The sequence below is a fragment of the Benincasa hispida genome, chromosome 9 (genome assembly GCF_027475165.1).
Source record: "Benincasa hispida cultivar pf3 chromosome 9, pf3_genome.v1.1, whole genome shotgun sequence".
Taxonomy (NCBI): Eukaryota; Viridiplantae; Streptophyta; class Magnoliopsida; order Cucurbitales; family Cucurbitaceae; genus Benincasa; species Benincasa hispida.
The window spans coordinates 93,954,159-93,975,676 of NC_143486.1; the positions used below are offsets into that span (position 1 = coordinate 93,954,159).

General features: G+C 32.6%; 2 protein-coding genes across 3 annotated transcripts; one reads left to right on the forward strand and one right to left on the reverse strand.

Annotated features, from left to right (window-relative positions):
* Positions 1 to 825: 825 nt before the first annotated feature.
* LOC120085053 (VQ motif-containing protein) lies at positions 826 to 2,109 on the forward strand. Its single transcript, XM_039040891.2, has one exon. It carries the CDS (start codon positions 1,116 to 1,118, stop codon positions 1,869 to 1,871), a length of 756 nt encoding a protein of 251 aa, XP_038896819.1. The 5' UTR covers positions 826 to 1,115; the 3' UTR covers positions 1,872 to 2,109.
* A 5,344-nt stretch (positions 2,110 to 7,453) lies between these two features.
* LOC120086357 (haloacid dehalogenase-like hydrolase family protein) lies at positions 7,454 to 15,367 on the reverse strand. Of its 2 annotated transcripts, XM_039042973.2 has the most exons (13): positions 14,791 to 15,367; positions 14,075 to 14,211; positions 13,070 to 13,165; positions 12,111 to 12,230; positions 11,570 to 11,659; positions 11,029 to 11,169; positions 10,694 to 10,849; positions 10,218 to 10,367; positions 10,045 to 10,146; positions 8,550 to 8,659; positions 8,331 to 8,449; positions 7,762 to 7,860; positions 7,454 to 7,568 (listed from the first exon to the last, which is right to left on the reverse strand). In XM_039042973.2, the coding sequence occupies exons 1-12, from the start codon at positions 15,014 to 15,016 to the stop codon at positions 7,769 to 7,771; spliced, it is 1,539 nt and encodes a 512-aa protein (XP_038898901.2). In that variant the 5' UTR covers positions 15,017 to 15,367; the 3' UTR covers positions 7,454 to 7,568; positions 7,762 to 7,768. The 2 variants fall into 2 exon arrangements, with proteins under 2 accessions (XP_038898901.2, XP_038898900.2); XM_039042972.2 differs by lacking the exon at positions 7,454 to 7,568 and having other exon boundaries at positions 7,614 to 7,860.
* Between the last annotated feature and the right edge of the window lie 6,151 nt (positions 15,368 to 21,518).

Below are 21,518 nucleotides of genomic sequence, written 5' to 3' on the forward strand. Positions count from 1 at the left end.
TCTCATGCACCACCACTAGGGTTGGCAACGGAGCGGGCGGAGTCGGGAATGCACTCCTCGTCCCTGTTCTTGTCTCTATAGGGATTTATAATCTCTGTCTCCGCTCCGTTTCCCGTTTTAATAATAGCAAAGTTACTGTTTTATTCTTTTAACCCTTTTTTTTCTTTTACTTTTTTTTAAAAATTTATTTTATAATATAATTATCTTAAACTTTTATGAAATCTAAAATAATTAATTATATATATATATATATATATATATATATTATTAAAAAAAAAATTAAAAAAATATTATGAGTAGGGTCAATCCCTGTCTCGTCCCTGATCGATGACACATTTCTTTTCCTAGTCAAACTGAAGATTCCCGGCCCCGATCGAGGTAGGAACCTGCGAGAATTTTTGCCAACCCTAACTGCCACCTCTTCAATGAAGAAAGAAACTTTGGTAAGATCCACTAGACATCAATAAGCCAGTTAATCCTCCACATAGTCAGACTTAACTCAATATGATGAATATTGAGGGAACAGTAAGACCATGAAGACCTCGATGACATTACAACTTGGTATGAATGTATATCAAACCAAGTGAACGGGATTCAAATAGTCCCAAAAAACCATCTAACCCCGTATTCTATTTGATCGGACTCCAAACAACATAAGTGTTCAACTTCTACATGTTCTACGTAAAGAAAAATGACTTGAGACTCTCATGGGTTTACCCTTTCAAAATATTTAAAACAACTTGAAAAATGAAAATAAAAAAAATAAATAAAAAAGAAGAAGAAAACTTCAACAAAACCCCACAAGAATAATAAAGTGAAGACTTTGAAAGATAGAAGAAAAAAATTATAAAAGTGAGAAAGAGAGAGAAGGAAATAGACAGGAGACAACAAAAACATTTCATACACAACCCCTCCAAAAAAAAAAAGAAGGAAAGAAAGGCTAAACATTTTCCCTTTCTTTTTCTTTTCTTCCTCCATTCTCCTCCCCTTTTCCCTCATCAAAAACCTTGTTTCTCACTCTTCTCCCTTTCTCTCTCATCCTCTCCAATCAAAACCCACCCCCTCTGAAAGGTGCTTGTGTTTTGCTGTATTACATTTTCAGAGAAACCCCATCAATGGAAATCACTTCATCTTCAACCTCGACAACAAGATCATCCCATGAAAGAGAAAGAAACCCTTCTCCTAATACTTCCCCAAACAGTACAACCATCAATTCAAATCCTCCTCCTCCTCCTCCTCCTAAGCTTCTCCCCAGATCTGATTCAAACCCTTATCCCACCACTTTTGTTCAAGCTGATACCTCCAATTTCAAGCACGTCGTTCAAATGCTCACCGGCTCATCGGAGTCTCCCCGCCCACCGCACCACCCACCAACGCCGTCTTCCTCAAAGCCCTGTTCGATTCCTCCCTCTCCTTCTCCTTCTCAAGACCCCTTTCAATCCTCCAAAAACTTCCCGATTCCTCCCATCAAAACCGCCCCCAAGAAACAGCAGAGTTTCAAGCTCTATGAAAGAAGGAATCACCTCAAGAATAGTCTCATGATCAATACCCTAATCCCCAATTTCTCCGGTTCCGGTGCGGCGGCAGGTTTTTCTCCTCGTAACGTTGATATTCTCTCTCCCAGTATCCTCGATTTCCCTTCCCTTGCTCTCAGCCCTGTTACGCCCTTGAACGATGACCCCTTGTTCGACAAATCGTCATCCTCGCCGTCGCTTGGGAGCTCGTCCGAGGAGGAGAGAGCGATTGCTGAAAAGGGGTTTTACTTGCATCCATCGCCGATGAATACCCCCAGAGCCGCCGACCCGCCGCAGCTTCTTTCTCTGTTCCCGGAAACGTCGCCTAGGGTTTCTGGATCCTCGTCTTCTTCGTAACGAAATCGAGGGTTTGTTTATTTGGTTTGGTTGTGTAGAGATTTGTAACTTTTGATTGATTTTTCCTTCCCAAAGAAAGATGATCGTCGATCAATTAACTGGGTTTGGGTTTGATGAACTGATTCTCTGAGATTGAAAAGGAAAAGTTACGCAGAGAAGAGAGAGATCTTAGTTCCGAATTTCACTGTACAATTTGATGAGAAATCCATTGGAAATGGTAAACCCCTTTCTTCGTGAACTTCGATTTTACTTTGATCTTGCTTTTTTTGTTTCAATTGTTCTGTTTTTGTGAAACATTTTCCCGGAAAGTTGGTGAGAAAATATTTGTGCCTTGTTTTTTATTCATTGGGTCAGTAAGCAGTGGTAACCACAAGTACTGTAGCGAGAGAATAAGATCGAACCATGAATTTAGTTTGAATCCAATTATCAACCTTCGAAAGGGTTGTAAAACGACACTTTTACTATATAACCCCCACATTCCACATCAAAATTATTCCTTTCAAATATAGAAATTTGTGGATAGAAATAATAAAAATTCTCTAAATTCTTATTACACATAAAACTCAAATATATATCTAAAAAAACACCCATCTACTAGACATTGAAATTTGTAAGACATTTTAAAGTTGGTTGTTTTAGGGTCTTGTTTTTTGAAAATAATAATGAGTGACTCAGTCCATGAGAGTTGCATTAAACAATGGTGGAAATCCATAAGGAAAATGGTTGGAAGTTGCACTCGTTGTTTTGGTGGATATCTTTGTTCTACAAATTGGGGCTGTAAATACCATACCTTTCTTACTCTTTTGTCTTTTCTGTTTTAAAATAAACCAAAAAAAAAAAGTTTTCTCTTTTCTTTTTAAATTTCTTCTATAACTCTCAATTATTATTTCTTTTCCATTTTTCTTCCCCACATTTTCAAATGCTTTGTCCTTTTTTAAGTCCTATGGATAGTTTAGTATGACTTTTCCAACTGTTTAAAGGTAACTTTTTATCATGCTTTTTATATATATATGCTTTTCGTTCTCAAACTTTCATGAAAATAACAATTTAGTCCATGTACTATTAAATTATATTTACAATTTATAATAATTTTGTTCTTATCATGAAAATTTTCATCGAGATTAAGTGTCAATTTTAGTAACGTAACAACTTAGTTTTTATAGTTTATAAATAAATTTTAATCTTTATCAATTTATTGATTTATATGTGTAAAAAAGAAATTTCATTAAACCATATTAATATTTTTCACGATAGAGACTAAGTCGTTACAATTTATAGGATACATAGACTAAATTGTTATTTATTAAAATTCAAAACTAAATTGTTACAAATTTAAAAAGATAAAAAGACTAAATCATTATTAACTAAAATTTAATAACTAAACTGTTAAAAATTCAGAGATTAAAAATATTTTTTTTAAGTTGTATGTCCCTAATTTTTTAGATAGTTTAATTATATTATCTAGAATAATCTTGATGACTCTTAAAATATTTTGATAAAAAAAAGTCATATTAAATTGATTTTGGTACTTTTAAATATTATCTTTTATATCACTTTCCATAAAAATATATTTTTAGTGTCTTATTATGTTTTCACATTGTATTTATCACTCATGTTGGTGGGAATCGTATCGAAGCTATATCATTTATTTAGGTTACATTCGATAACTATTTGGTTTTTAGTTTTTGTTTTTTGAAAATTAAACCTATTTCATTTATATTTTTTACGATGATTTACATCTTTCTTAACTACAATGGTTAAATTCTTAACCAAATTCAAAAAGCAAAAATAACTTTTTGAAAGCTATTTTTTTTAGTTCTAAAAAATTGATTTTTAAATCATCGATGAAAAGTAGATAATAAATGAGAAAAATTTGAGGTGGAGATAGTATCCATAGACTTGATTTTCAAAAACAAAATGATTATCAAACGAGATATTAATTATTATATATATTTGAGCTTTTGTATGATTCTATGTAAATTTAAGAACAATAACCAAATTGTTTTCTTTCAAATCATAGTTCATGAATCGTATATAGTAAGGTTTAAAATGAAATTAGTATGAAATTTAAAAATTAAAATAGAATTTACAGTTTCTCTTTAAACTATATTAATATGAATTCTATATGCGAGTCAAAATGTAGGATTCACTGATGAGTATTGTTAAGAGAAGTCAAATGTTAATTTCAATTAAAAAATAAGAGAAGTTCTTATAAATAGAAAATTTTTAAAAATATTTATATTTTATAACAAAATGTTTCAAGAGTGTTTGTGTTTTGAATTTTTTTTTTTTTTTAAATGTAAATATTTTTTAAAATAATAAAGTGGTATAGAAAATAACAACCACACAATCAAAGTCAATTGTTGTTGTCAGTTTTAGATGTCATGGGAATTACCAAAATAATGATCAATCACAAAATTGCTTAAAACTTTCTTCAATTAGATTGATTCCAAAGGGTAGGGTTGGCATTTAGGCTGTGTTTGGCAAAATTAAATAGAAATTAGGCAATAAGTTGTGTGTTCATGTGCCTCTGTTTTCATATTTATTCGTCAATTGCTAATATATAAGAATATTTTCTTAGTTTATGTGGGTTGAGTTGATTTTCTTTCGTAGAATGAAAGAATCGAACCTCTAATTTTGAAGTTGATAATATAAATGATATACCAATTGAACTATGTCTATTTTAAATTTCTATTTAGTTTCCATCTACTTAATAATTTAAAAATAATTTTTTTTAGTCAAGGACGTTTGTTTTTTGTGATCAACAACCATGACATAAAGATAGTGTGAATTTTTAGCTTCCGTTTGGACAATACTAATGTAGTAGAGAGTAACTAATGATGGATTAAATTACACTTTTGATTTTTGAGATTTCGTATTTGTATCAAAATAGTTCTTAAATTTTAAAATTGCACAATTAGGACTCAAACATTTATAATGATTTTATGATATGATAATTTTAAGTCAACATAACAATATTAATTATTATTTTTTTTTATGTATATAAAAAGGCATCTCATATTTTTATTGATTAAATTATACATAATACTATTGATTGAGATAAGGACACGTTTATCGAACCGTAATGAAAATTGCTATAATTCTAATGAAATTTCATTAATGGATCAATTGTAATGAGCTTGAATCGCAAATGTAATTGGAATGATTTTGATCGCATTTATTTAAAATTATAAATTTTATTAAATTTACTATTACCATTACTTTTACCTTTAAGGATCAAACGGTAACAGTAACGGTAAAGATGTAAAAATTGATAATTTTTCAGCTGTAATAGTAACAATAATGGTAGTTGTAATGATAGCTATAACGGTAACAATAACTATATGACGTAATTCTCAAACGCAATCGAATTGGACACTCTTTATTAATCAATCAGATTGCGTTATTTCATAAAGATTTGGATGTGGGGCAAAGTAATCAAATGGAGACCATCTTTTTTATTCTCATTGATCTATTACATTTTTAATAGGGTAAATGTTGCCTCTTTAATTATGTTCTTTGATTTCAAAAGATTTTATTTTAATCATTAAACTTCCAAATTTGTTCCAAAATACAACTGAAGGGGTTTTTTGTTGTTGTTAAAATAAAATAATAACTGATGCAACGACTTATGTGTAAAAATTGGAATATATATGTGACATCATTTACAACATCATTAAGACAAAATTGATATGACAGTTGATCTATAAAAATTTACTGGATAAATTATTTTAATGATATTTTTTTAGATGAAAATATGATTACAATAATCTTAATTTTTATAATAAAGTTATAAATAATATCATGCATGTCTTCTAATTTTTACACATAAACAGCCAAATTAATTGCCATTCTTTAATATATATATATATATATATAATACCACTTTTTTTTCTTAGAATATCCCTATTCTTTCAAAATTTATAATATTGTTCATGAATGTTTTGAAACTATTATTGAAGTAGAAATCAAAATTCAATAATTACCACCTTCAATGATTCCAACATGTTTGAGTCCCAAACTATTTCAGTTCCTAATTTTTGTCCATCATTCTAACAAAAGTCAAAATTAATATTGAGTGAAGGAAGACATTTTTAAAATTTAGCCTTTTAATCCAATTTTATGGTTCAAGCTTATTTTTTGAAACAAATTTCAAAATTCAAGATAAAAATGAAGTTCTTAGGTTATTTTGAATAATTTAGGTCTTGTTTGATAACGATTTGGTTTTTAGTGTTTTTGTTTTTGAAAATTTAGCCTATAGATACTACTTTCACCACTAAATTGTTCTTCTACCTCCAAGTTTCTTCTTTTATTATCTACTTTTTACCAATAGTTTAAAAAACCAATCCAAAATTTGAAAACTAAAAAAGGTAGTTTTTAAAAAATTTGTTTTTATTTTTTGAATTTAGCTAAAAATTCAACTATGATATTTAAGAAAGATGCAAATCATTGTAAAAAAAAATGAAGGAAATAGACTTAATTTTCAAAATCCAAAAACAAAAAAATAAATGGTTTACCAAAAGTTGTCTTTTTAACTTTTTATTTTTATGTATCGTCTTTGTAAGCACAATGAATTGTTAGTCAAAACATAATCCAAAATAAAGCACCAAAACGAACAACTTTGTTAAAGAGATGGAAACAAAGTGTTAGAAAATAACTAATTTAAGAGAGAGATTATGAAATGATAAAAGTAGGGAAATTTCCAATTTTTTTTTAAAAAAATATATATATAAGTTTAGTCCATAAATTTTAAAATTTACATATATTTTGTGTTTAAATTTTTAAAACTATTTAATAAGTTTCTAAAATTTCAATTATGTTTTTAATTGATCTTTAAACTTTGAATTTTGTGTTTAAAATTTTAAAATTAATTGATATATTAGATGTGAATTTGAATTTTATGTGTAATAGAACTTTACACCAATTTTGTGTTTAACACTAACATGGATATTGGTTGCAACTTAACTATACAGATTGACAAGTCTTGAGATCTTAATGAAATGATCTTTAGCATAATATTGCATTACTTCCAATAGATTAATTGTTCATTTCATTAATTGCAATTAAGCAACAAGAGTTATTTTGTACTAAAATGAGTAACAAAAATTTACAATTGGAGTGAGATTTTTATACTTAATTTAGTCAAATGAACATAAAAATAAACCTTATCCTAAAAAAACAAAAAACAGAAAACAGAAAACAATGTTGACCCGTCGTATGGTACTCTTGGAATATCAATGGTATAAAAATATGGACCTCAAAGAGTAATTAATTAAGATAGCTTGGTTGGTTAAGCTTCCTTTTATAGAACCCTTCATTAAAAGATAAAATTATAGCATTAGAGTTCAACAAATTAGGGATGGCTTGTAACCTCAAATTTATTGTCATTTTGGTTAATAAGTACAATCCATAGACCAAAGTAGAAAATAGATTGCAGAGAACTTTATATTTGATAGAGGCCCCTTATCAGTTGAATGAGATCATACATCAAACTAGAATTGCATTTGTTATTTCGTGTAAGATAATTCAATCCTTATTTGTATGAACGCGACGTTGTAATAAAATCAAAGGTAGAACTCAACTTTCAAATCAGTTTGGTAATGGAACTAATCACGAAAAAGGTGAGCGACAGGGAAACAAAATTGTGATGAGTGTCATCGCTATACATACTCGTCTGAGGTATCGTTAACCAATCGTCTGGAGAAAGAAGCAAGGAACAAGACTTAAAAGGAGGACTATTAATGCAGGAGAATAATTATGATTATCATTGCAGACAATGAGAACTTGCATTTAAACTCAAAGACGTTGAAGAAGTTATTTATTTGAGACAAGTTGTCTATCTTCTCAAGCTTTATTGTACATTCCAATATGGAAAAAGAGAATCACATACCAGCTCTTCAGATTTCTGAAAAAGATTGAATGGTTTTGAACCCATGATTGTCTGGAAGGGGAGCGTTTCCGGGTCGTATCGATATATTCACATCCAATCCTGAAAAAAGAGATCTCAATCAGGTAACAAGGCATAAACAGTGAACAGAACAAGTGTGGTACAGTTAGCAATATGACAAGTGCGAGCGCATGCACGCCACACAAAAAAGTTGTGTCCCTATTTAATTCCATGAATCAGGAAGGGCGTTCTTTGTCCCCGCTCGGTTCGTTGTATATGAGAATCGCTGATGCATTTGATGTTTGCATGGTTGATCATACTCGATTTTTTGTTAGTCGTAGGTATCAAATTTTCGATAGGAAGGTTTGGAGTTTATGATTGTTTCCTTCATCATTATGTCAATCAGAGATGGTATTATTTCTTAAACTTGTCTCATGACAAAACAATTACTCATCACTATTTACTTTTAATCATTTGAAGCCAACAATACCAAGGAGATGATGACTCTTACAAGCAGAATTTTATAGAACAAACCATACATGCAAAAGGGTTAGGAAGAAGATGTTAAATACCTGCTGCTTTTGCAGCTACAGCTTCCTGGAAAACATCAGTGACAAACAAAATTTCCGATGGCTTATCAACGCCAACAGACTCTCTGATTTCGACGTAACTGCGCGTTTCTCTTTTGTTCCTGAGAGCATAGAATGAGTAGTTTGTATAAGAGTGTAAAGTCATTGTTGTAATTCTATCCTACTGACAGGGAAATTATCAAAGGTAAAATTAGGTTTTACCCCACTGCGGTATCAAAATATCCTGACAGATATTTTCTCAGATCCCCATATTTTGTATTTCCAAATAGAAGCCTCTGTGCCAACCTACTACCGCTCGAGTATATATAAACCTGCAAAAATCATTTTATTATCATTATTAGAAAAGAAAGATTCATCCATGGTTAACAGTCATGTCAGTAACAAATGAACTTGAAGTCTTCATACATTGCAAGAATTAAGAGAGTACAAGAAATGAAGAATGTCAATCAAAGGAGAATAAAAACTTTGAATAGATTTCTGCTGCTTCGGTTATCTCCCATCTTACTAAGATGGTGCAAGTAATTCCAGATACTAAGCCATTGAGACTAAAGAAATTCTGTTTGAAGTGGAAAATATGCGGATGAACAAAGAGAACAATGATTTTTTGAGGTATCTGGTTGATTATTACTAAAGTTTGACGACGAGGAGTTAACTGTGAGTAAAACTGTAAGGCCCCTAGTATAGAAATAGTAGGACTATTAGGAGAATATTAATATTGGTATCAGTAAGGGGTATAAGAGTAATTAGATAGGAAGTTAGTTAGTGAATATTGCTATAAATAGGAGTGGGAGTGGGAGTGGTAGGAAGGTGTGAAGAATTTGGTGGGAATTTTCTTTGGGGAATTTGGGAGAGATTACCCTCTCGAAAAGCTAGGTTTATCTTGTTATTTTGTTTGTGAGTTTATAGCCTATTTTAATACGTTTTCCTATATTTCTATAATTGAATTGCCCTTGAGTTTATTCTATATTCTTGAGTACTGTTCTTGTTAGGAAGGTTCCTAACAAAAACTAACTTTATAGTATGTAATCACACGGATGGCAACATCATATTAAGCTCCCAGAATTGTAGAAGGAAAATTTTGAGCTAGGGGGTTTTATTGGAAACTAAAATCAAATGAGTTAGTACTGAAATAAGTAAAAGACGTAGGGGAAGTGAAAATATTTCAAGAGCAAACCATTATAAACCATTATCACTCCTAACGGTATTCAGGGATGAGGATTCATTTATCATTAGACAACAAAAAGAAGAAAACTACAGAAATACAAAAATAGATATTACTGGAATAAAGGTCAGGGACTCAGTAGTTCCATCTATGAATAGTGACCATAGCATTAACATAGATTTTTAAAAGATATAACTTTGTGTGGGATGAGTTTGATGTAACTTCTGAAAAATTACTTCTAGAAAGTACATAACAAAATTTCCATGGTGCTTGGCAACAGAAAAGTAATTTTCAAATTTCTCGTGGTGTTTGGTCAAGTATGTAAAAGTAATCTCAATATTCTAGTTAATGTGCTTTGAGGTGAAGTTAATCATACTTTTCCAGAAAGTGATCATAGAAAAAGTTGCTGGTGCTATTTGTACAGAAGGGAAAAAACACTAAAAGAAGACAAGATGGAGCAGAGTATAGGCATATCAGAACTTGTAATCATCAGCGTTGCAAATGTGGAAGAGAGAAAAGTGTATTATATAAAACCTTTATGCCCGAGGCATGCCACCTTTCCAGAGCTCTTGGTACATCCTCAAAAACTTCACCTTTCAATTCATTGTTCTCAAATCCAGTTAGCCATATATGACCCTAACAAAGCTATAGGTTAGTTCTTGTTCCACAAAAGTAAGTTATTTTCTTCATTAATTATTTCTGCTTACTTGCAACTGTTTTAGAGCAGGAATCTTCCTGTCAGCTTTTATCATGCCTTCAACATTCGCAACTATAGCTGCAATAACCTCCTCTTTTGCAGAATCATCAAGAGGAATAGGCACGGCTCCAGCAATGCCTTTTTCCAGATCATCTTGCACCTGCAATTGGATTTTTGAAGTTACTCACCACACAAGTTTAGAATACTTTTTCACTATGCTCAAACTGAACCATTTATGGTCAAACTTTTCTTTAATACTCCCGAATTTTCAAACCTGTAAAAGGGCCATGTTGAACTTTCAGTGTGCTTTCTCTAAATAAAAAAGATATCCGTACAAGGCATTTCTTCTTAATTTCTCCACCATTTTATCATACATTCATTCTTCATATTTGAATAAATTTCCTAAGAGACTTGTTTTAAAATATCCTAATCCATCGCCAGATATGTTTTGTGACCTTCTTGAATGCCTAAATAGAACTATCTTACCTGAGATCGCAACAACTTTATGTCTTCTTTAGTCTCTGCAGTATCAAATGTTAGAGACAAATGTTTGTGGACATTGTTGCGAGCATATGGAAAAAGAACATCAGTCACAAATGATATTGGAGTAGTAGTTCCTTCTATGTCAAGAACAATGCAACGCTGCAGAAAAAATTATCGAAAAAATAATTGTAACTTTAGAGTTTATGATATCAAACTCAAGAAAAATAATTAAAGAACAATTTAATTTAACAGAAACATGTAGGTACACACTCCACAGTCCACACACAGATTGTACTACAATCAAATTGCCATGCGTTAGATTATATCGGAGCTATAACCTCTGAAGATGCTCCATCGTTGCAACCACCTACGACAACTTCTTTGACTTTCTGAATGGGACCATGATTTGGAGTAGACCAGTCTAGGCCCAATTGATAAAGCTTGATGGCCGCATCAAAGAGATAGTGGTAACATTCAGCCTGAAACAATGAGTGGACTATTCAGAAAGAGAGTATATGAATATTGAATGTAATATCTTCCCTTGCCTTCCATGTTGGACCATTACTGTATAAAGCTGGAAATTTCGAAGAGTAGGCAAGGATTAAAATTTTACAAATCTTATTTTCAGAATGCAATAGGATCCTAAAATGAAGATTATAGATGCACTTCATCAATCTTTTTTTTTTTTTTTTTTTTTTAATTGGTCCCTTCTTGGGTGCACTTCATTCATCACTGTTCAAGAGTACAGCTGAAGCAATATAAACACAAGTTTCTCAAAACTTCAATACCAGAGTGGTAGCAGGAACCATTCTATTTTGAAATCAAGCCAAAAGATGTCAAAAATACCGACTTGGCCCTAAACTACCATGTATAACAAACCTGAGTTTTTGCATGGATCCATGAATCTCCCCATACATAAATGCCATGGTTTCGAACAAGCACAGCAGTTGTTTTCGGGTAGGCTTTAATCTGTAGAAAGCAAAGGAAATTGCATTTACTCTTAATCGTGGTGTACTAGTGAAATGATGATTTTAGAACAAAATAAACACTTGACAGAGTATGCATGGTTTTCTACTGGCAGAAATTTTTTTTTGCCATTTATCAACAATGAAAGGTTATTCCATTAATCAATCAATATCAATAACTCCATCATTTTCATTTAATGGCATAGTAGTTATTACATAGGAAAATAATGTTCAACATTACTCGAAAGATACAATGATAAGTATGGTTAAGTCACCCAACATACACATGTAGGAACTTTATCAATTAGTAAATTGATTTTCAAATAAAAGACTGCATTAGTCTATCATTTGTTAAGTGGAAATTGCTTATCATTGGCCCCCTTCTTAATTCTCCTGAGGACCAACAAGAAAAACCAGCAGATAAGATTTAAGTTTAAAGCATCACAACTCCTTACTGCTTTAGCTAGAGATTCTGTGAGCTCATATTCATAAGCTGTATTTTCTATTATTGGGATCACAAGTTCATCATAGTAACCATGCCCTTTGATTCCTTTGATCATTTCCATATGAGTAATCTGCAGTAATAATAGTAAGGAATAATTAAAATAATAATAATAAATAAATCCAGAATTACAACAGGAAACAAACCCGTAATTAACAGGAAATTAACAGGATAAAAAGATATTCTTGTCTTCATTCTAGAATTTCACATGTTGCTGAATTATATTTCAGTGTGCCTCGTGACTATCTTCTAAAACTACTCTTAGACTGTTATGCTCGACAGGTTTATATGCAACTATATAGTTATGCTAGCTAAAACACCAGTTAATTTTTTGGCCCAGCTCTCATCTGTGTAATGTTCTCCTCAAATGAAGATAAACATCATTGGAAATTTAATTTTATAACCTTTTATTATTATGAATATTAGCTTGAAGATTACAAACAGGTCCTTTTACACAAATAAAGATGACTGTTAATTTCGTTTTCTAGATCTGAATTCAAGTGGGTTCAGTTGATAACAATTTATTGTAGAATCATCTATCTTATGACCAAATTTCTACATACATTTACTCAAAAATCTCTCACGAGCTCACAACTACAATATTATATTCCCATGTGATCATCATGACATTTTGCATCTATACCATATTTCTTTGCAGAATATTTAGCTAACCTCCTACAGGCATCTTTACAAGTCCAGATAGTACTCATGGTAGCATCAACCAAAGAATAATTAGTCTAAAGAGCTAGAAATAATTCATACAAAAGGCAGTTCATCATCATATAGCCTTCATCCAGGTTCAAAGAATTTAAGCAGATCTGGACAAAGGTGGACATGAACTGGAAAATTTTGTGGGATCAGGCACACACAACATTCACCCTTGTTAATAAATGCCAAGAAGTAAAAACTCACTCTAAATTCCTTTGCTGATGGATTGATCATTGTTGCAAGGCATGATTCTATCCCGTGACTGTGAATAACAGCTCCAGCATCTCGCATCTGATATGCCTGGATTGGAAGGGGAAAAAAGAAAAATTATCAGATATTAATCTCGCAACTGCTACACAATCAAGAATCTAAAACTAGAAAGTGGTCAACCCGACTGAAGAAGTCAGTAAACCTTTATAATTAAACTTTCTTATTAATGCAACAAGTATCGTGCATCCAATAAGGAAAGGCACCATAGTATTCAGCTTCATGCGAGGATCTTTTCTACAAGAAGAATATGGTGATGAAATGAACAACAGAAGAAGGCTCTAGTCAGCAGAGACTGACTACTATTCTCCATATACTGCAGTAAACATTAGCAGTTATCACACTACGTCTCTTAGACCTTCATTAAAAACATAAGATCCACCGATTTAGAAATAATTTTTATCACATTATTGTGAAGCATAGCCTCAAGTCACGCTGCATCTCACCCATCACACATTTTTTTTTTACAAAATGTAACCCAGCTGCATTCAATTTGGAAGGGGGGAAAGGAGAAAGAAACATTTATTCGTCAACGTAATCCAGCTAATGAAGATAAGATGTTTTATTATCTGAATTATAGTGGAAATTTAGATTCAGCTGTCTACCAGCCTAGTATAACATCACTATGAAAATTGTCATAGTTTGTAAGTTTTAAATGACTGGTTCTATGCTAGATTATCTTTCTGTCCCTTATAGAGACCCAAATTCAGATAAATCAAAAAGAGATTTCTTTGTACCCACTGATAAGAATCTTTGACATTTTCACCTATATATCATTGTGTTGTACAAACACAAAAATTAAATATATACACAAGAATGCACAGCTCTTGGAAGTTTAACTGATTTAACAGAAAATGCTAGTAACGTGTCGTCTGACTTAATGAACAAAATGAACAAGAAATTGCACATCAGCATGGTAGCAGAAGAATGTGAAATCAAAACCTTCATAAAAAGGGGACCACAGTCCGAACATTTTGGAGGCTTGTGTGGGTATGGCTTCACAGTAGGAGAAGCTAAAACAGAACCATCTGGAGATAACACATACATGTCCTCTGGTACCATCCGCTCCTTCTGAACGCCTATTAATGAGTGATAAATTGGTATGAAAACCATGCCAGATGACCAATATAAACATAACAAACAGTTGGTTTTACAGAGACACTGCCACGAAGAATTAGACACAAAAATCATGGTTTATCAAGGAAATAAGCTAGCAAATGACAAGGTAGATAGCATAAAATACACAACAAGCATTTTGCAACAGAGATTAACATCATCATCCTCCAGAAAGTCAGATACCCTTGCATGAAACATGATCAAATAAGGAATCTGTGCTCACACACAATACCTCTATACAAATAGTCTAAGTTCTAATAACTAGCTTAAAGAGCAACTGCTGAATGCAGCTTAGAGCACAGAAATTGCAAACCAAGGATTAAACAACACGAAAAGAATATAACCCCAAAAGGAGTTGATAGCAAATCCCCATTAAATTGGGAGCAAAAAACTATGGATGCAAACCAGAGAAACAAACAAAAACTTGATGGACCTTGAAAAACTCCTCCATAGACCAAAAGAAACAAATGGGGAAACAAAAAAAAACACTATAAATCAGATAATCTGAAGGAAGAAGGGGGAGAGGGATGCAAGTATCAAACCAGAAGGGGACATAACGACGAGCTGATTCTGCTTGGGAATAGCGTCATCATGAACCTTGATGGTGATACTGCCGCCAGTTCCAGAAACCCATCCAAGCCCATAAAAATGGCGGCACAGCTCTGAAAGTAGAGCCTTAGTTTCCTGGACCCCCTTACTCTCCAAGAAATCAGGGGATATCTTAGCCCTCTTCTCTCCGTTCACACCCACATCTGATACCGTTGCCATTGGAGCTATTTCTATGTTAAAACGGAGAAGCCCTCTAGAAAACTGGGTGGTTTAGCTTGGAATGAAAAGGGGTTTAACTTAATAGATGAGAATTGGAAGAGAATCGCGAGTGGAATTCTTTATTCCTCTTTAACTCAGTGTAAAGAGAAGGCAATCAAAGCACTGCGCTTAGAGGTCAAGCAGCCATAGTGTTGACCTTTTTGCTGACTGAAGAAAGCTGAGATTTTTTTAATTGGGATTATTAGCAAGTTTTGTTTTAATTGTTCCTCGGCTTTATTCGTTGCATTGCAGTCAGATTCTTAGAATTTTGGCGATCTTCTTGTATTGAATTTGTGTACGAAACTGATTCGTGGGTCACCAAATTCTATTTGGATGGCTTAATGGTCCAAAAACTTAAACTGGGTAAGATTTTTCGATCGAAATTGTAGAAATTTTGGTCCAAAGTTTTCATTTCTTCTCATCGCTCAATCAATTCGAGAAAGTTTGGGCCGATGACCTAAATGAGATTGTCTATTTTGTTCATAAACAATCATTTTGAATATAAGGTAAGGAAGTCAACTAAATCTTTGTTTAAAATGTATAAGGATAATTGTAAGTGGAGCCTTCGTGCAGTGAAAATCTCAGGGTGTGACATATTTAAGATCACAAAGTATATGTGGTCACACACATGTTCTATTAGAATTTTAAATCATGACCATGGACAAGCAACGACTGCGGTAGTTGGTGAACTAATCAAAGTCAAGTTTACAGACATAGAACGTGTTTATAAACCTCGTCACATCATTGAGGATATGAGGAAAGAGTCTGACGTAAACATAAGTTACGATAAGGAGTGGCGTGCAAGGAAAACCACTTATGCTCTCGCCAGGGGTACTCCAGAAGAGTCGTACGCTGTTTTACATGCATATGATGAAGCGTTAAAAATGGATAATCCAGGTACAAGATTTGAAATCGAACTTGAAAATAATGTGCATTTCAAGTACATGTTTATAGCATTAGGGCCTTGTATTAGAGATTTTGCAAGTTGTCGGCCTGTGATAATTGTTAATGAATCACATTTGAAATGAAAATACAAAGGGGCCATGTTGATCGGGGTTTCCATGGACGATAACAACCAAGTATATCTACTAGCATATGTCATAGTGGACAATGAAATTGATCGAGCTTGGAAGTAGTTTATGTCGAATTTGAAGTGTGCCATTGGAGAACCTTCTAACTTGATGTTTGTGTCTGATCGAGCCGTATCTATTAGCAATGTCATTCGTGTAGTCTTTCCTACAACATTTCATGGATTGTTCACGTATCACATAAAAAATAATATTCTTTCCAACTTTAAGGATAGTACGATTGTTGGTATGAGCGGAAGCGGATCTTTCCAATTCATTGTGATAGAATTTCCATATATACATTCAAACATATAGATATGCATTCATAATGCTAAATTACTGGCATGCTTAAAAGAAAAAGAAGAAAAAAAAAAAAGAAAGATCGAGAGAACATACCAGTTGAAGACTTTTCTTCACTTAAAATCCTGCTCTCTCCATGAATGAACTCCTTTCGCTAGAATGTTAAACTAGCGAGTAATCGTCCAACAACATCCTGGCCGTCTACACGAATAGCTTCGCACGAACAACAGGCAAACTCGGAGCCCTCAGTATTCTCGGAGTGAGAATCCAAAGGGTGGGCTTTGATGAAATTAGTAGAGGAAAGGAGGAAAGGCTATCGTGTACAAATGATCAAGCAGGTGGTGGAAAGACTATCGTATAGTCGGGTGTTTGATCGTTTAGTGCAGGGTACACAATCGTGTAGTAAAAGCTAAGTGATCGTCTATACGATCGTTTAGTTATGCTCGAGCGCTAAGCAATTGTCTATGAAAAGGTAAGTGATCATTTAAATAAAGGACACATGGATGTGCGATCGTTTAGTAAGCGGGCGTTATCTTATAGGCTCTCAAACACTAAGCGATAGAAGGCTTATCACACCGTGAGCGATTATGCATATCTTTTGTAAAATTAAAACCATTTTCATTTTATTCTTTAGTTACTAGAACTGAATTAAACTTCCCACTAACGCACGAATTCGGAGAAAACGTTGGCCAATTATCTCATAACCGTTCAATTAACAAATTAATAAATATGATTGATGATGGGAAATTAAAAGTCAAATTATTCAACAACTAAAATCCATTGGATGCAATATGTGATGCATGTTCTTAAGATATGCATTGATAGTCATCCATCGATGGTCATGCGTTAGAATGATTATGCGTTAACGAATGTATGCGATGACCATGCGTCCTGTCACAAGTTTTCTTGCGTTCACGCCAAGTATAACGCAAACGCAAGTTTCTCGGGTGATTCGAGGTTGAACACGGGGACTTGTAGCAAAATGAATGCGGTGATGTGCATGTGGCAGTTTAAATAAAAGAATGTTGGAGGGGTTGCTAAGTTGATCATATTCCTACTTTTATCTAACAGACAACGCAATGAGAATATGCATGAGAGGTAGAGACACGACAACTCTTGACATGAAACAAATGAATGGGAAAGATAGATAAAATACGGAGATGTTTTCATTGCAACCCTTAAGAGTGACCGCAAGGGCAACCTTAGTCAACGTAAGTCATGCGATCATGCAACACACATACAATAGTAAACCACCTCTCGGTGCGAATGCTACGACTTCTAATACTAGAACGCATGCGATATATGAGATAAGTCTACAAGGCCTAAGTTACATACAGACAACCAGGGATTTTAAGTTTATTGGTTTGTGGTAAAGCAAATAAAACATCCAAATGAGCAAAATCAAAAAGTGAAGTAAATATCATATATTATATATCACAAACGCCCATACAAACTAGTTACAAACTACAGGACACGAGACTTTAGGGCATCAATCCCAACACTAAACTCTTTAGAAGTCCACTTTTCACCAACTGTTCAATCCTATTGAGGTTGATGTTACCTAACCTTAAATGCCAAAAGGCCGTTTTCCTTAGGAGAAATCTTTAGTCTTTTAGCTATTGTTACCATACTGAACATTTCAGTGTTAAACAAGGCTTTTATGACTAACGACCTTAGTACATATAAGTTACTTTCCAGTGAACCAAAACCAATCTCCATCCCATTCTTGAAAATAAACACTTCATTATCAGAAAATGAGATGGTATAACCTTGTTTAATGAGACAAGAAACCGAGATTAAGTTCCTCTTGATATGAGGAACTACGAAAACATTATCCAGTAACAGATAACGTTTCTTGTCCAAAAATAACTTCAGCCTGCCTATAGCAATAGCTGAAACAACCTCACCAGTACCGACTCGAAGAGTCATCTCTCCTTGTGGCAACATTTGCCAAGAACTGAATCCTTGGTAAGAGGAACTGACGTGATTAGTAGCACCTGAATCAAGGATCCAGTCAGAATCATCATTCTTTTCCAAACACGTCTCTAAGACCAATAAATCACATTTATCGTCTTTAGACATCCTCCTTTTTTGGAGACTAGTGGGATCAATACCAAAACCTAAATAAGCTCCAAATTCCATGTCAGAGAACATTTCTCTTCTATGAACCTCAACAGAGTCAGCAACATTTGCTTCCTCTTCCTGGAGTTTAACTTAGGAATTGACACTACTAGTATTGTCATCCATCCCTCTGTGCTCGAAAAGTAAGAACTGACGTTCAAAGAAATCTTGCAACGAATCCATGATCTCGTGTGCAATAACCATGTTCTCAACCCTTTTGGCCAAAACACTATGGTTTATGTTGAAAAGAATGTGCTTTGTAATGTTGTTTCGAAAAGTTGTTAAATTCTTTGTTTGTAGGGGAGTATTTATGGAATTAATCCTCTTTCTCGTTCATTGCTCAAAATTGGTAAAATTCTTGCTTGTGTTGTTATCATGTTTATATTGATTTGCTAATATGATTTTGCTATTATTTGGTAATCGTTATTTGTTCTTCAACAATTGATATTTATTTTCAAATATTTGATATTTTGGTATGCTTTTTTTTTTTTTAGTTTATTTATAGAGGGAGTTATATACTTTTATAGATGAACTTCATGTTTGAATGAAATTGAATCCCATATTACTATATTTTTTTGTACCCCTCTTGTGCATATTATTATCCTTTTAGGGGAGTAGTTGTCTTTGGAATTAAAATTTAGTTGAAAATTTGTTTGATATTTCTACCCTCAAGTTGAAATATGTGGTAAATGTCTTTTTGTCCCTTATTAAGCGGGTGTGCTTAGTTGATTTCAAAATGAGGAGAAATTTGTGAAATTGGTCTTAAATTAAATTAACTCGAGCTTGGGTGATTCCTTGTGATGTCTCTAGAGTCTAAAATATTGTTGCTTGGTTTTAGAAGGAAGGTTATAGGAGAAGAATTGAAAATTTATATATTCATGATCTTAGTAGAATTTTAATGTTTTTGTTTTTGTTTTTTTTTTTTTATTGTCATTTTTCTATTGATTCTAAAAGGGGAGAGATAATAAGAAAAATGAACGCATGCTATTAATGACATATCTATTGTTTTCAAATGAATTGAAATTATGTATGAGTGTTGATTGTTATTCAAGTAAATATTTCATATCACACACCTCTTTGGATTTTATTTTTCTTGTGTTATTTTTCATCACAAAAATGAGGAGATCGTTGGCTTTTTAGTCCTTAATATCAAATTAATTAATGTTTTGATGATAACAAATATGAATTTATTCACTAACAATGTTAGTTTTTTTTAATAGTCTACTGCGTAGAGCTCAAAATAAAGATTTCAACGCAATTTGAATCACTCAAATCGAAGCTCAAATTAAACGAAGAAGATATGGTCAAAACAAGCTCAACGAGAAAATCTTGAGTTAACGTGAGAGAATTTTTCTTATCAAATTGAAATGTGTCATTTGAAGTAATGAGAAGTGACACATGGTGGACTTTTGATTTTTGGATTGATTTTTAAAATGAAAATGAATTTAAAAGTAAAATGAATTTAAATTATTTTATGTTTATGTCTAAAGTATTGGATACTTTTTATTTTTTTGTTGAGTTTTTAGAAAGAAAGTGAATTTAAAAAGAAAAAGAACTTAATATTATATTATGTTTGAGTCTAACGGTCAATTGAATTTAAATCTCCACCATTCAATTTTCTTTTACTAACATCACCAAATTGAATTTGGTTTTCACTTTTCTTCTCTTTTTAAACTCTTCATCTTCTTCAAAATTAAAATAACAATTACACATTATTTTCAATCCTCCATAATTCATTAAGTCTCCATTCATGCTCTCTCTAAGCTTCAATGTTCTTTTTTTCCATCTTATTCTTGAGAGAGATTTATGTATGACGAAATTGATTTGTTGTAAGCTCAAAATTTATAAATAAACTCTTTTAGAGAGTTTCTCAAGTGTTTTCTTTGATTTTTCAAACATCTTGTAAGGGGTTGCTCTTAGTCTCGAAAAAGAGCAGTTGTAATGGTTTGATCCTAATCCATGGAAATGATTGAGTTTGCTTTTGAACTTGCAAAAAGAGTGGTGTAGCGGTTGGACTCTAATCCGTGGAAAGAGTTGATGAGATCCTTATTCAAAATCCCAAGAGGCGCTTGGAAAAGTGGATGTAGATTGAGTCTGACCGAACTGCTTTAATTTTGCAATTAGTGTGTGATTATAATTTATTATATAAATTTAATTACTATATTTATTCTTGAGAAGTTAATTGCTCATATTTATTTCCTTTGATGGGTAGTTCTTTAATTTGCATGTCTTTTACCAATTTTATTATTGAAATTAAATTGGGTGATTGAAATTGCTAAGTCAATTTATTAACCATTTTAAAGTGAATGTATATGTATAAAATTATTGTTTAAATTGCTTATTAACAAAAGTGTAGTAATTTGCTTAATTGGACCTACATTTAAGAAAAAATTTTTAATTAGTTTAATAAACCCTATTCACTTCCCTCTAGGGTTTCCATATCGATCTTATAGTAGTTGTGCTAGAGAAGAAGAAGAATTGTGAAGATGTGAAGAAGAAGAAGGAAAAAAAAAACTCGATTGAAGAAGACGACTCACGGAGACGAAGAAGATGTGAAGAAGAAGAAAAAACTCAAACGAAGAAGAAGACCAATGTGAAAAAAAAAAAAAAGAAGAAAAAACCAGACCTATCGATGGTCTAGAGAAGAAGAAAGAAAAATAAATAAATAAATGAAGGGCAATACCGTAACTTTACTTGTCTATGACATATTTGACATTTTAAAAAAAAATTGGGTCATTTTGGGTTGCACTTCCAAAAATACATTTTTGATGTCATCTATCTTTTGCACTTCCACATTCTCACGCTTAGGGTTCCTACTTTATTTCCATTTTCAATATTTATCTCCACGATGGGATGGTATTATCTCTCATGACTTTGCTTTTGGTTTCACTCCAAAAGGCCTCTCACACTAATGGAGATAATTTTTCCCAATTATATATCCATGATCCTCACTTATCTAACCAATGTGGGATTTT